Here is a 15,870-nt window from a genome sequence, read left to right as displayed (position 1 = left end):
ATTTCACTTCTTGGCCTCAGGCAGTTTTTTCACTTAGCCAGGGTTTGTGTGTCTTTATGTGCGTGTATGTGTGTGTGTTTTATGACTCTCAAATGAGGTGAGAAGTGATTAAATAAGAAGCCGACACCAGTTGGCAGACCTGTGTCGGAAGAGCTGGGACGTTTGTAACGCATGCCCATTCGAAGCAGGTCAATTGCTTGGCCCCGGTATTGCTGCTTGCAACACTCTGGAAAAGACGCTCGTTGACTTCAGGGAAGGGAAGACGAGTTTGTTTGAAACGTTAGCATATCCAGCATTCGGCAGTAAAAGTAAACTGAAGTTAATGAGCCTGTAAAGGTCCACTGTGGACCACATGCTCGACTTCTGAGTTCTCACCAAACGCACTTTTGCCTGGTGTGTTTTTTTGCATCATTCACGCACACCAGAGAGAAAGGGTTGCTTATCTTCATGCAGAGACCAATGTTTCATCAACCATGGCAGAAATAACTACTAATACTACTTTGTACATGTTGTGTAAGATACAGATACGTCGGAAAACCAAAGGCCGTCGTGTCTGGGTTCATAACATAGTCCGGAGGTGCTCTGTGAATTTCACTGAGCTGTAATCATTGTATTGAGCAAGCCACATGTCAGCTGGTTAATACAGCTGTATGAACCCAAAACAAACAGAATTTGCTGTAATTTACTGTTATTGGGACATCAGCACCGAGTGCTGTTCAATCATCTATTCAGAGTTTACTAATATTGCATGTGTCGCATGTCCAAGTTGAACCAAATTCAACAATACAGCCGCCCAGTGTGAAGTAGATCAGATAGATAGTTCTCGAGATTTGCAGAGGACATACCGACATATATACATAAACAGACAGACAGACAGACAGAAAGACAGAGATTCCTTCCTGTATAGTGAGATGCAGTTGATTCCTACTTCCCTGTGTGGTTTAATCATGTTATTTCAGTCTGTTGTTATTTCCTCCTGACACACACTTCTAGTTCACCTGTCTGTCAGACTGTCTTTTAGTCTCTCTAATTTATTAATCTGACTGTAGGAAGTGTTATTATTTTAGCCCAAAACAGCAGTGTGCCTGTTTGTCTAACGCTGAGACCTTTAATGTATCTTATAAAGGGAAGTAACTATCACTGGCTATCATTCGAACCATGAAATACATCCCAAACAACCATTGAAATTCCAGGGCTGTATAATCAACAGTGTAAAAATTAAGTTAACATCTAAAGTGCTCAACTTCTTACAACATCAGTGGCTGGAATCTGGAGCATGTTTCACTGCTAAGAGCTTAAGGCCATACTGCATCTAGGTCCATCCTAACCCCGTCATATTAACACACACACCCACAGTGGAGGCTTGCTTTCATGGTTTAAAATATAATTGCAATTTTATGCTGTATAACCCTTAATAGGATAAAGACGCTTTGTGAAATTATTTTCTCTTAAAATAAATCCGGAAAATCCCTGTTACAATAAAATGACAAATTTACTATGACATAATAAAAAATAAAGCAAAAAATCCTCAAAACTGAGAAGCTGGTACTCTATTTGTTGTATTTTTCCTTTCATATTGAGGACAGAAGATTTCATATGCAGACTGATGAAACTGACTTGACTTAACTATCTAAAGTACTTCCTTAAAACTCATCGAGATATTTGTCTACTCTCTGCCTGCCTTGATTCCTTCTAATTCCCACTGTGACCTCAGTAGGCTTGACTGCTAATTGATGGCTCGTTGTATCCCATTATGAAGCTCACAAGACATAAGGCTGGGGGATTGACATGTGCCGACTGTGACAGAAAAATACAAGGAGCTACAGTTACAGAGAGAAGCCAGAGGGCAGCACGTGTCTCCCGAGCTTCATGATCTCGTAGTCATGACCGGCCTTCAAAGACAGAGAAACTCTGAGAGATTTCAGGGTCTCTGTCTCCACAGGTTCAGACGTTTACTACACTACGCTGTTAAAGAATGCCTTATCTTTCTTATTTTTTTAACCAGTCTTGGAGTTTCTACAATATGTTCATCCACACCCTGCTGTATCATTATTGTTTTTTTAGAATCTAGATGAAATTGTATGCCTCTCCCCCCCAATGCTGTTTTTTCATCATCTCGGTAAGCGAAAGAATACAGGCAGAAAAAAAGCAGGCTAAGAAGAAATGCAAAGGGAGGTGAGAGCACTCAAGAGATTGGAGAGAGGATGGGAGGAAACGCTGGGTGGAAGTAGTGGAGCAGATAAGAACGGGGAGTATGGAGGTATGAAGGAAGTGAAGCTGTGGAGCACTGGTAATTATAGAGCGGGGAGGACTGGAGAGAGATTTAGCTCAGGAAACAATAGAGGAGAAGGGAAATGATGAACACCCGTGCTAATGGAACAATACAGTAGGCTGCTGTATAAAACAGGGTCTGCTTGATTAAGACATACTCAAGGGTTCAAAATAGGTATCGTAGTATTTATACTTTTACAGCTCAGCCATAAATTCGAAATTCTTCTGGTCAGGGAGTATTTTCTCTTTTCAAAGAGGAATGGTCAGTTACGCCACTTTCTTGCTTCCACTCTTGACCTGAACACACAACAGACTAGCCAGAGCAATTGCTGAGGGATACGATCATGATCCCTCACTGGCTTCCCACCCAATATCAGTTTTGGTTTGTAAACACAATTTACAAGATTGGCCCCTCCTCCTCAATGACACCAGAATCACACGGCCCTGACTGCAGTTAGGGTTAAGGTGCTCACCAATGGGCGAAGGCCTCAGATTCACTCTGGTTTTGGATTGAGCTTTGTCCGCTGGTCCTTTCACCTGGCTATGTTTGCCTTCTCTCCGCACAGTGTCCAACATTATTTGAAGTTTCCTATTGGATGTGTACCTAAAATCTGGCACCTGGTAGCTACGTTTTCATATAGATTGACGCCCAGAAACGTCCAGAACACAGCAAAATAAGAAAAGCCAGGCAGAGGGCAGCCTCACACCACCTAATGATTGAGGGGGATTATCTTTTTATACATTGTTTTTTAGGAAAATCTTTCTCATTCTGTCTTTAATGATGGAACCAATGTTGTGAAGGTATATCTGTGAAAAAAGTGCTTTCAGGACTAGCTATACATTTTCCAGCTGTACCTTTTAATTTTAAGCGTTAACAGTAGATTGCTGCAAATTAAGCTGTTTGTGTTGCAAGTACACACACATACATACACACACACACACACACACACAAACACACGCACACAAGTATGCATTTAAAAACAACTCCCCCGTTATCAGCTATGAAAGGAGACTGGTGTTGATCAGCTCGCTGTTAAACCATGCAGAAAGATAAAGGCCAGAGCACATAGTGTACCATCAAAGTGCTTCAGACAAAGATCTCTTATGCACTTACATGCCTATACACACACACACACACACACACACACACACACACACACACACACCCAAACATGCACATGAAATATGTCTCACTCCACTCTCCCTGCTGTCATTATGTTTTACTTCTCTCTCTATGTGAATAATAGCCATTTATTACTTTGACAGAACCATTTGTCTTCAGAAAATGGCTTGATTTAGATTTATTTCCTCTTTATTAGGATGAATAATTTACAGCTAGAAGTGTGTATTGTTGAAGTTCAACTAACCTCATGTGCCTGAGGGTCTATTTTTCACCATAACACAATAAAGAACAGGAAATTTCATAGCAAAGGAAACAAATGTGTTTATTTCCATATCTGAAATTTGATTCTAGGAATTGTAATCTTTTGAATTAATGAATCCAGTGCTCTGACAAAACATTTTTTTAAACAATCTGATATCTGTGGCTGTTGTAGGACTGTAATAACCCGGTCCAATAATTTCACTCAGCACCAGATATAATGACAGGCTACCTGCCTGCCTGCTCACATTCTGCCAGTTCCCTCATTGCTCAACACCGTAGTCTTCCACAAGCTGATAGGTTGTCAGTTCTGAGTACTAACAGTAGCCATGTTCATTGTTTACGCTCATAATGATCATTTTTGGGGAGTGGCTTTGAGACGGGCTGTCAGTGTTGCCGACTTGGCTAGTTCTTGCTGGATTTAGCAACTTTTGGAGCTTATAGCTACTTTCACTGGCAAAGAGTTGGAAACACTCGACTGTGGTTTTTCGGATGGATAATTTTTTAAAACTATGGTACCCTTGCTAGATTCTCAAGATTACCAACCCTAGCTTTAAATGACATCTATAATCTTGGCAAGCAAGTGCAAATTACTCATTCTGACTATGTTGTTTTAAATTATTTTCTATAAGAACTCGGTAGTGCTGAAAGCTCTGGTACCACCGCCAATTATGGAAGTTATATTAATGTTAACATATCATGACTGACTAATCAGTCCAGTCCTTTAGCAGTTCTCATCTGTAAAATGATCTACAAATTCACAGCACACACTGCTTCACACACCGACTATTATTTAGGTGAGGTTTGAGTTGTTTTGACAGGACTGTTGTCTGCTCTTTAAGCAACAGCTGCAGTGCCGAGACTGAAGACAAAACACACACCTCTTGTTTCAAAAAGCCACCCATGGACAAAGCTCTGACCACCACACGCACACACCCGGGCTGCATGCACTGCACACACAGCTAGCAATGAGTTCAGTTGAGGCTTTTTCTCTCACTATCTGCATCTGATTTGTCTGTGAGCTTGTTTGAATTGTTGTCTGACACTGTTTAGGTTTCATGCTGTTTTATTAATTCCTTGGAGACCCTTGGCTTTAACTTCTTTTAACAAGGCGCTGAGCATTTCTGTCTGGGGAAAAACAACATCACTCCGTTTGTTGGTTCTCACGGGAACACTGTCGGGTCCCCAAACCTCAGAGTTCATCACTTACTGACCCCCTTAACTCCGAAACCATGCAAACACGCCCAATTCCCATAGTATCTTCGCCTTCAACACTTGTAAAAGCGTCTATTATATTATTCTGTTTCCACCCAACCAACCCATGTACAATTTCAGCACCCTTTGAGCATTTCCCCTGGTCGTGTCCAGTCCCCCGGAGATCTAAATGATACCCAAAACACTGTATGTGTCTGTGTTTGAGGCACCTGTTTGACCTGATTTTTTTGGTTGAAGCTCATTGTTGTCACACACACCCCAACTGCACTGACAACCTCCTCAATATTCATTACACTTTCCTGGAGTGTGTTTGTTTCTATTCGCTGTTCTCTTTGTCAACCATGCAGAAGCAATTCTAGTGACGTAGGTGAATAGAGGACACATGCTTTACTGCCCAGTCTGCAGACACCTCACAAATCTCTCTATTAGGAAATAAAAATATTTTTTAAAATGAGGTATGGTTTGGAGAACAGAAACATACTTCCACCGCAGCCAGACTCATATTTTTCCTGCTTCCTATCTGCGTCCCTGTCTTCTCTCTTTCAACACTCTAAGTATCATAATCAAATTGGTATATTTAGCTTGCAGATTAGGGGGCTGTCTGTAGTTTTAAACAGTCAGCAATCAAAGTCCTCTTTAAACTGCCATTTGCTTGGCCAATGGTTTCATTTATCTTCTTTAACTTAATCTTTTCACTGCTCTATGTGGCATGTCTTGGAATAACATGTCTGTTTTGGGCACTTAAATGATCTTTCAGCTGTAACAAAAAAAGGGAAAATAAATTCAGCATGCAGGTTTATCTGTAAGCGCTATCCAAGCTGATCCTAAAAACAACAATATCTAAAACAAGAGTAAAGGAAGTCATGTGTGTTTGCTCATTTTGTTCATAACAAAATGGAAAGAAAAAGAGTTATGTGACTTAAAAATGAATACTTGAGATGATTCTCTTTGGTGACATTTATGTGTTTAGTTGCATTGCTTTGTGGAATTTTATATACCTGAGTCTTTTTTTCAGCTGTCAGGCACATTTACACTGTTTGACCACTAGATGGGGGTAGGGAGTCTGCAGCACTAAAGGAGAGGATTTAACTAGAAACAGAAAAGGTGTTTGTCTCCCCCTTGTGAAGTAATTAGAAAGTACAAGCAGAAATTTAGAGATGGGGAGGGAATTAGCCTAAAAATGTAAGAAATAAATGTAACTGATGTTTTGTCTTACTTCTTGTTGCATGGATGTGATTCTTTGGACACTTTTCAAATCTTCTCTTCTCTATTTTTAAGAGGTAGTCTTGCTTTTTTTTGTAACCCCATACATCACCAACGTAAACCTAACTTTTGTTAAACTCCTAATACTAATGGCATCATTGATGAATGGAGATCAATGGATAATTTATTTGAATGAATTGCAAAGGTTATTTGGTGTATTGCATCCTTGAGATAATAATGTTTTTTCCTACCTCTCCAATCTCAGGGTCAACCTGGGCTTCTTGGTCCTCAGGGCCCCCAGGGGCCTTCGGGGAGACCAGGTGATCATGGGATCGAAGGTACAAGGGGGCAGAAAGGTGACCATGGCCGCAGTGGCATCATAGGTCCTAAAGGCAATGTGGTAAATATCGTTCTCTTTTAAATCTAATTGTTAAAAGTCACAACGGTCTTGTTTGTACTCTTATTTAATTTGGGGTTCTTATCGCTCCGCAGGGAATGACCGGCGTTCCTGGGTTTTCTGGAAACGATGGCATTCCTGTAAGTCTATCCATCAGTCTGAATTTATGCCAGAGCATCTCACTGTATTTATTCTGGTTGCAATGTGTTCGGACTGTTCTGCTCTTAATTGACGTTCGTTCTGCAGGGCCACCCAGGACAAGCTGGACCCAGGGGGAAGCCAGGAGCAGACGGCTGTAACGGGACACACGGAGATTCAGGGTCGATGGGGCAACCCGGCTATAATGGCTCACCTGGTTTTCCCGTAAGTGCAACTCCACACTTGGATAGTGATTTATATAATATTGTAACATAGTGTTTGATTTCCTCTAAGCGACCATTAATGACCGTATTTTGTTTTCATCCCTCAGGGACAACCAGGTTGGAAGGGGCAGAAGGGAGACTCTCTGGAGCTGAGCGTGTACATGCAGCGCTTTAGGGTGAGGAAGAGGAGAGAACACCAACTCCTGGCTTTTGTTCTGAAGAACTCCTGGCTTCAATAATTGACATAAGCAACTTAATATTGCTGTAACAAAAAATATATCTATCTCATTAACCTCATGAATCTCTGACCATCTCTCCACAGGGAGATCCAGGCACACCAGGAGTCAACGGAATATTTGTAATGCACATTATTCAAATTATGCAATGCTTTGAATTGAGACATGACCAGACAATGGTTGTTACATATCATTTTGACACAACAAAAAATTCTGACCCTTCTACTGTCTTTTTGTCAGGGGCCTTCAGGAAACCCAGGATGGCAGGGAACCAGAGGCTTACCAGGACCAAAGGTTTGTGTGTTGTGTGTGTGTGTGTGTGTGTGTGTGTGTGTGTGTGTGTGTGTGTGTGTGTGTGTGTGTGTGTGTGTGTGTGTGTGTGTGTGTGCGTGTGTGTGTTTGAGTGCATTTTAATTTTAGCTTGCAAAAGTCCATGTATTATGATGAAAAGTGCTTACTAGGTCCTGTTTGTGTCTTTTTCTAGGGTCCCACAGGGCCTCCTGGTCCCCGTGGACCAAAGGTAAGGCATAAATTATATATATTTAATGTAATGTAACAGAAATGTGATGTATGAAAACTGCATCGAATGTTATCAAACAGGAACTTCACTTTAGGAATGCAGCTTCAATTGTTGTTTGTTATTTTTCTGTGCAGGGCGCTATGACCAAAGTGCTGAAGGGACTCAGGGGAGACCAAGTGAGTGACCACGTTTGTCATATTCATTGCTTTGTATTTATTAGTCAAGTCCGAATGCATTGCTGTAAAGCAAATGCCATGACAACAAAATGGTTTGCTGTTGCTGCAGAAAAAATCCTGAATTAATTTAGGCCACAAGTCATCTGATCCCCCTCAGATTGAGCTCTTCATCTGTACTTTCCCATGCAATGATTTAACTACATTTAATTAACTTCTATGCTTAAGTGCAGTTTTTGGGATCACTATACTTTATTTGAGTATTTTAATTTAATGCCACTTCCAATGTTGTGGTGAACTACATGTAATTAAACTACTAGTTTAACTACATTGTGCAGTAGCTTGCTGTTTGTTTAACTACATTCATATTTCCATAGTGATTCGAGTAGGTAAATTACTTTGTTGGCTACTTTTGTGTAGTTCACTACTGAAACTTCATTTATAAAACAGTGCGTAGATCCACACTAAATGTTTGTGTACGTTCAGAGGAAATGTGTATACGGCAAAAAATATTCTGATTTATAAAACCTTGCGTACTCCTGCAGTTTGCAGTTTCCTTAATAAATCCCAAATCAACTTAAATGTAAATGTGCACAGTTGGTTCAGCCTCACATCCCGCCTTCTATTTGCCCACATTCAACCATAAATGGTCAATACAGTGTAAAGTAATTGGTAGCAAACAAAGGTATTCTTTCAATGTACCTTTCTCCAACACTGGCTACTTCTGCAAAAATGCCCTTTTTACTCCTCAGTCTTTTTCCGATTAAGATTTGTATGATATGATTAACTCATAGATTATGATTCAATATTAAAGATAAAATCAGAGATTCATTTTAATGTCTGCTTGTTACAAATAAGAACAAATATAGTTGGAGCCCCTTGTCAAAGTTATCTGAGTTGTTTTTTCTGCTTTAACGAGTATTTTTTCTTAAATATTTTAAGTACATTTTGCTGCTGCACTTCTGTTCTTTCACAGTTGTATTTTGATTGCAGGTCTTTTACATATAATTGAGTATTTTAATAACTTTTTTTGCATTTCTTACTTCCACCACAGGGGGACATCGGACCACCGGGGCTTCCAGGAAACGCTACTCATCAGCTAGTTCAGCCCCCCTACGGACCCTTGGTCTGTACATGTTCGAAATTGTCATCTGTATTCATTAACGTGCTGTAATGTTGATGGTATCTGACATCTGATTTATAAATATGAGTACGGACACTGATACAAACTCCAATAATATCCTCCTCTTTCTTTATTTTAGGGACCTAGTGGAGAGAAAGGTCTGAAAGGAGCATTAGGAGATCCGGTGTGTGACTCATGAGCGATCCTACAAATATATATGTACATAGACACACTTTAACATTAACGTCTGAGCATGTCAGTCCCTCCACTCATCTTTTCTTTTGTTGGGTTTATTTCAGGCTGACAACAGAGGAGAAACTGGTGTGAAAGGATTCCCTGGATCACGGGTGAGCTCAGGCACAATCCTATGCATTTCAGCAACAAACTGTCCTTTATCTGTGTGTTAAATCAATATTGTGTGCTGTTTATGCCGTTCTAGGGTTTCCCTGGTGCAGATGGGCGTGCTGGACCTAGGGTATGCATGTGTGAAAAATGAGAGGTGTTGCAACATTATTGTGTTACCAAATGAAATGTGATTTTGTCATTTAGTGATGACAACTGTCTTTCAGGGGGATATAGGCGAACAAGGACCAAAAGGCAGAGATGGTTATAAGGTGAGAATGCACTCGATTGTGTTCCCTGATCTGGGATTATGAATCTATGCATCCCTACACCGGAGCCTAATCTGAATGGGCGGTTCAACATAGGGTGTTTTATGGTCAATAATCTTGGGGAAATGGCATAATTAACATGCTATTATGCGCCTTCATTCTTTAAAAAATGATCAACAAATGTCCCTGCTGTGGGACTAATAAAGGATTATCTTATTTTATCTTAACAACATTTTGCTCACATTATTATCAGATTTTTAAAATCTTATTTGAACCTCGCGGGTGTTAATCCAGCCACAAGGTTCAGAAATTAAAAGGAAAACAAGAGATAAGACAGACACATAAAAGAACAACAGGATTTGTGTCACATACATTTCCAAGCCATGTGTGCACATCAAGCATGTGATTTCATTTTTTAAAATGACAAGTGAAACTACAGCCTCATAAGACTGAAAGACTGACAATAAGTTGATTTTCAGGGAGTCAGAGGTGACCCTGGAGAATTGATACCATCCGGATCCCTTTGGCCCTCAGCAGGTAAATTCATTTATGCCAGAGAAAGCGTCAAATAATCAGCCAAGAGAAAAAAAAGGAGAAAAAGTTTGAAGCTGAAACCCACTGCCTGACACATGCTAACATGCCATCTGAGAAAAATAGTTTCTGACATAAAGTGAAACTCTGTGGGGAAACTAATGACATTACTGAACTTTAACAGACTGCTCTAAAACAGAAGTGTTCTAGGTTGAGGTTGTGGCTACTTTAAGGAGTCTGTGTCATATTGGTGAAAAACAAATGTGGTAATGAACCCTTGTGATAACTTTGGGAAATATGTCTTCAAATGATTTCTCAAAGTAGAAAAAGACAATATAATTTGTTTGTATTCAAGAGTTATTAAACAAATAGAACAATCTATATTATTATTATTACAGTATTCAAACTGGAGAGACATTTGTATAACCCTTCATGTATAATGTGTTACAGCTACTTACTAATGGGTTAGAGCAATTACAAGCAGTGTCATCTATGAGCATAAGATGCTAATTAATGGGTTTTTTTAATTATGCTTTTACTTTGTTAAGCTGGTCCTTCCAGTCCTGCTGGTGAGCAGGGTCCGCAGGGAGAGAGGGGCCCAGTTGGAGACCAAGGCTTCCATGGGCCCCCGGGACGCCCCGCCTCTGAATCACAGCAACAAGGTCTGTAAACCACAGCTATGACAAGAGATTGATCCACATACAACATACAAGTAAAGCCTAAATAACACTTGCTGGTTGAATGGTTAAAGTCTGACGTCAATTTAATTTATATATACATCCCTAAATCACAAACTTGTCAGTCTGTACAACATATGACATCATCTATCTTTAGAATCATGCCTCAGATAAGAAGTCAAAACTCTTGATGTTTTTTTTAAACATCAAGATAAGGAATAAACATGAGGGAGCCCTCTTCCAGGCAGACAGACATGGAATAAGATTTGTAAATACAGTATAAAAATCTGAATATGATATAAGATACATAATACATTTTATTTAGTGGCATATGTAAAATAGTTCAGTGCAAAGTGGACTTCAACCCAAAAACATCCTCAGTACCACAAAGGCCTGGTAGGTGGACAGAATAAACACACATAAGAGTTAAACTAAGGCATATGGTTCACACAGAGGGAGAAGAGGCTATAAGGCATGTGTGAAGTGGATCTTAAAAAAGAATCAAGATTCTAGTAGAAGATTTCAGTCGAAACCTCAGATAGATTTCAGACATCAAGGTACATGAGGTTTAGTTCAGATTCATTTTATACAAACCATCAATTAGTCTTTATATTTCCATTTGTGACTTTACAAAAGTCGTGTCTGCATTAGAAGCAAAGGAAACAATCACAACACTACTTATCAAGACAAGTAAAACCTTTGATCAACTGAGCAGAGGAGTGTAACATACATGTTCATTTTAATTTCCTTTTGTATCTGTCAGTTTGGGATTTCATAGGGCCATTTGGTCTAAAGGGGGAGCCAGGAGATAAGGGCCAACAAGGGGAACCAGGACATCCTGCTGACATAGCAGGAGCACCAGGCATCAGCGGGCGCCCGGGGGACACTGGCCCTCGAGGACCCAAAGGAACATGTGAGTGAGTGAGTGAGTGAGTGAGTGAGTGAGTGAGTGAGTGAGTGAGTGAGTGAGTGAGTGAGTGAGTGAGCGAATGTTACTATTCTTACTAATCGATACCTTAACTGTAATTCTATTTGTCTCTATTTGTCGCTAGGGGCTGAGTTCTTCAAAGGGGGTCCTGGTGGAAGAGGAAGGCCCGGCAATGCAGGCTTTAAAGGAGGGAAAGGTGCTGTAGTTATCCTTTTTCATGCAAAGGAGGATTGTTATGATGTTTTTTTAATGAACAACACAGAGATTTGTCCATTTAATTTCTCCCTGAGTAAAAGAATCTGATAAATTAATATTAATATACTCCGTAACACTCCATGTTTCTGACCTGTGAGTGCAATGGTGTGTACATCTAGGTGATCACGGGCTGTGTGAATGCACTGTGGTAAACTCTCCACCGGGGTCACTTGGCCCTGCTGGTGATCGCGGTGATGCTGGGATGACTGGAGAGTTTGGTCTGGAGGGTGATTCAGGCGGTCCAGGTCCCCAAGGAGACGACGGATTTCCTGTAAGAATAAAGGAGCCTTATCCATTCTTTCTTTTACGTCGTTCATTTTAAGCCCTTCTCTGTTTCCTCACACTTCTCTGTGTTGTCCCACAGGGATCTCTTGGGGTCAGCGGTCTGCCGGGTCCAAAGGGTCAAAAAGGGGACTTGATTGTGCCTACACAGAAAGGTGCAGTTTATCTGTTTTTTTTCATATTTTAGATCAGCACCTGTGTACAAGAGGTCCAGAAAACAGAGAGTGATCCCGCTACTGTGTGTGTGCATGCTGTACTGATTGTATGCGTATGTCTATGCATGTGTGTGTGTGTGTGTTACAGGATATCCTGGAGAACCAGGGGATCACGGGCCAGACGGTGAGCCGGGAGCGTTGGGTGCTCAAGGCCGAAATGGTTTACCTGGTATCCCTGGCACCCGAGGTTTTCCAGTAAGTCCACCAGGCATATTGACAGTTTCATATTTGCATTTAAATGAATGTGACATTGTCTCTTTTTACTCATTTCCCCCAATGACAAATGAACTGTATCCTACGGTGTAATGATGCTGATTGATGTCAACAGGGAGAAGGTCCCGTAGGAGAAGTGGGAGACAAAGGTTACCCAGGTCAGCCTGGTCGACCTGGTGCACCCGGGCTTACTGGGACAGAAGGTGCAGTCCTTGGAGGGATCAAAGGCCAACGGGGTTCACCTGGTGACGACGGCCTGGCGGGCTATGATGGAGTTCCAGGAACAACTGGCAGCCCAGGTGAGGGGTGGCTGACTGCCTCCTTCTGTCATTTTTACTTCAACCTCAATTTGATGATGCATATTTCTCCTTTACTGTCTTTACAAGAATTTGACCAGTTTTTTACTGTACTAAGTATTTCATTTTACCTCTCTTAATATGCAAAAGCAGTGAAATGGGAATGAACATTAATAGCTTGTGATTAAAAAAAGGAGGAAGCATGACGAGTATATTTTTCCATTTTATTTACTTTTCATTCTTTGCCTTTTGATTTGACCTTGATGCAGGTGCTGCATCCGTCAAACAAGCTGCAGCGACGCTTGTTTGGAGTAATGCTTATGCTTTTGAGTAACTCCTGTTTCGAATGCCTCTCTCTCTCTCTCTCTGTCTCTCTCTCTCTCTCTCTGTCTCTCTCTCTCTCTCTCTCTCTTACATTCTCTCTCATTTGCAACTGAAAGGAGGCTGTAGTCCAACAAGAGATGGAGAACAAGTGGATGTAACAGGTAGCTGGTATAATAACATTTTCACCTTATTGCTCTCTTTGTAACAACTCTGTTGTGCTTTTGCTTCGGGATTATTTGGCTTTTGGGCATGACGATGAGATTTTGTGTACGGAGATACCAGCTAATGTAATGAAGGATCCATGTGGTGAAAAAAACTCCACGCTGGGCAACTGACAAATATCACTTGCACCCAAATAGTCCTTTCCACATAAACAGTTTTAAAATTTTAAATACAACCATGATGTTGCCCTAAAGAAAAATTTGACTCTCAGGTCCTTGCGATGCTGCTTCTGGACCCCCTGGGCTGCCTGGACCTCCAGGACCCAGTGGACTATTAGGTTTCCCAGGTAACAAAACAAAAAAATATTGCTGAGTTTTGACTTCAGGGCTCCTGCTTTGAGTCATTTTTGATGCCGTGTTTATATTTCGGGACCCAACAGGTCCTCCGGGCCAAAAAGGACCACAGGGTCCATTTGGAGCAATCGGAGAAAAAGGAGAAACAGGAGATCAAGGCACAGGTGGCCATCCTGGACCACCAGGTAAGAAGTGACAAGAAATTACTTACTGGGCACTAGCTAGATAGCATGTATGACATCATGTATGACATCTGATCTTTGATTGGTACGGATCATTTTCTTTAATTAACGTTAATGGTTCTTCCAATACAGGTTTTTCCGGCCCCCGTGGAGCCTTGGGGGTTCCTGGCAGCAAAGGTTCCGTAGGAATCCCTGGTGCGCCCGGTGTAAACGGCCGGTACGGGGCGCAAGGTGAGAAGGGTGTTCATGGAGAGATCTTTGGAGCATCGCCAGGACCCCAAGGTGACCCGGGGCTGGCTGGGATCCAAGGGAATAAAGGCCAGATCGGTGATCCAGGGACGTTAGGCTATTCAGGTTGGCAATGTCCTCACTCTGTCATTAACTTATATTCTCACATAACAGTGTATTTCAGCTTCCTATCTCTTAGACTTTATTTGCCTTGTGGCCTTATTTCCAGTATTAGTGGCATCATTTGGAAGAATAAGCAATTATCTAAAGTTCTGATTCATCCGTTCCTCCAGGAAGGGCCGGCATGCCTGGTATGATCGGTTTTAAGGGTGAGAGTGGCCCTCTAGGCCTGCAGGGGGAGGAGGGGAGACCTGGGCCAGCAGGCAAGTACGGCTACCCCGGTGATTCTGGACAAGAAGGTCCACCTGGGCCGCATGGGAGTACTGGACAGCCAGGTAAGCATGCACAGCGACACACTCTCTCTCTCAGAAATGTTCTTGTTCATGTCTGACGTCATTGTTCCTTCTGGCATCCTGCTCACCAGGTTTCACTGGAGAGAGGGGAACTGAAGGGGACCCGGGTCCTCCAGGTCCAATAGGATTAAAAGGCTTCCCAGGGCAGCACGGTTATGATGGTGACGTTGGAGAGCCTGGCCCTTCAGGTGACTCTGGACAGACTGGTGCAGATGGACGTCCAGGTCTTCTAGGAATAAAGGGTTTGCTCCTCAGATATTTGCTTTAAAAAAATCCAATCCAGTAATCTAATTAAATCAAATTAAACATCAAAATAATATCAAATCTATGTTGCCTATATGATTTGTCCATGATTTTTTTCTTCTGTGACGTCTGATGTTTCCTCTCTCTCCCAGGAAACAAAGGGTCTCCCGGCATGTCAGGTTTTGAGGGGATCAGGGGTAATCAAGGGTCGAAGGGCTTCAGCGGGTTCAGTGGAGAACCTGGAGTTGTGGGTCAATTTGGCCTAAAAGGAGTGCATGGTCGAAGTGGAGAGAAAGGTGAGACTGTTCTGTTATAAAATGTTTGGGATCCCAATGGATCTTAGGTTTGTTGTGTGTGTGAGACCACCACATTAACTCTTTGACTTACCATCTCTATCTGCCAGGTGATCGTGGTTTGAGAGGGCCATCCGGGGAGAAGCCTCACATCCCCGCCCAGATGATTGTTGACATGAAGGGGGCCAAGGGCGACCATGGACATTATGGAAATCAAGGTTTTACCGGACCAAGAGGTGAGCAGCTACAATCTGACATCAGTCATTCCTTCCTTTCTCACCTCCTCTGTCCTCTCACGCCTCACTCCCGCTCATCCTACTCTGTTCCACAGGTACTAAGGGTTTACCTGGTGTGCCGGGCTACGGGGGAACTCATGGTCTTCCTGGAGGCCCCAGTAATAAGAAAGGCTACCCTGGAGATCCGGGCGCGGAGGGGTTGTCGGGTATAAAAGGAATGCCAGGCCTAACTGGAAATCGAGGAATTACTGGTTTTGAGGGAATGCAAGGCAACCAGGTGAGCAGAGCCGTACTGTTAGTCCAAGTTGATTATTATGTATTAAATAGCCACTTAGTTTACCCGTCAAGAGGAATAAAACTCAGCCTGTATAAACAGTTGTATAATGTCTTCTCTAACTCTTGAGGGAGTTTTATAAATAAATATATTTAAACACATAACTACTTCTGTAAGAAAGGGGTCGTTGGTAGTGATGAACCCACAGAGAAT

General features: G+C 41.8%; 1 protein-coding gene across 1 annotated transcript in view; it reads left to right on the top strand.

Moving 5' to 3' along the window:
• col4a2 (collagen, type IV, alpha 2) overlaps nt 1-15,870 on the top strand; it is a 60,573-nt gene that overhangs the window by 34,357 nt on the left and 10,346 nt on the right. The window contains exons 5-34 of the mRNA XM_054615680.1: nt 6,336-6,470; nt 6,563-6,607; nt 6,714-6,830; nt 6,937-7,005; nt 7,152-7,187; nt 7,306-7,359; nt 7,550-7,585; nt 7,720-7,761; nt 8,813-8,884; nt 9,021-9,065; nt 9,181-9,228; nt 9,321-9,356; nt 9,451-9,495; nt 9,972-10,029; nt 10,572-10,685; nt 11,464-11,613; nt 11,753-11,824; nt 12,003-12,154; nt 12,248-12,320; nt 12,469-12,575; nt 12,709-12,892; nt 13,330-13,374; nt 13,647-13,721; nt 13,815-13,913; nt 14,043-14,264; nt 14,432-14,593; nt 14,683-14,853; nt 15,007-15,150; nt 15,258-15,383; nt 15,479-15,660. Of these exons, the coding sequence (XP_054471655.1) occupies nt 6,336-6,470; nt 6,563-6,607; nt 6,714-6,830; nt 6,937-7,005; nt 7,152-7,187; nt 7,306-7,359; nt 7,550-7,585; nt 7,720-7,761; nt 8,813-8,884; nt 9,021-9,065; nt 9,181-9,228; nt 9,321-9,356; nt 9,451-9,495; nt 9,972-10,029; nt 10,572-10,685; nt 11,464-11,613; nt 11,753-11,824; nt 12,003-12,154; nt 12,248-12,320; nt 12,469-12,575; nt 12,709-12,892; nt 13,330-13,374; nt 13,647-13,721; nt 13,815-13,913; nt 14,043-14,264; nt 14,432-14,593; nt 14,683-14,853; nt 15,007-15,150; nt 15,258-15,383; nt 15,479-15,660 (2,916 nt within the window). The remainder of the gene's footprint in view (nt 1-6,335; nt 6,471-6,562; nt 6,608-6,713; nt 6,831-6,936; nt 7,006-7,151; nt 7,188-7,305; nt 7,360-7,549; nt 7,586-7,719; nt 7,762-8,812; nt 8,885-9,020; nt 9,066-9,180; nt 9,229-9,320; nt 9,357-9,450; nt 9,496-9,971; nt 10,030-10,571; nt 10,686-11,463; nt 11,614-11,752; nt 11,825-12,002; nt 12,155-12,247; nt 12,321-12,468; nt 12,576-12,708; nt 12,893-13,329; nt 13,375-13,646; nt 13,722-13,814; nt 13,914-14,042; nt 14,265-14,431; nt 14,594-14,682; nt 14,854-15,006; nt 15,151-15,257; nt 15,384-15,478; nt 15,661-15,870) is intronic.

Source organism: Anoplopoma fimbria, chromosome 16 (assembly GCF_027596085.1).
Source record: "Anoplopoma fimbria isolate UVic2021 breed Golden Eagle Sablefish chromosome 16, Afim_UVic_2022, whole genome shotgun sequence".
In the NCBI taxonomy this organism is placed as follows: domain Eukaryota; kingdom Metazoa; phylum Chordata; class Actinopteri; order Perciformes; family Anoplopomatidae; genus Anoplopoma; species Anoplopoma fimbria.
This window is presented reverse-complemented; position numbering and strand designations above follow the sequence as displayed.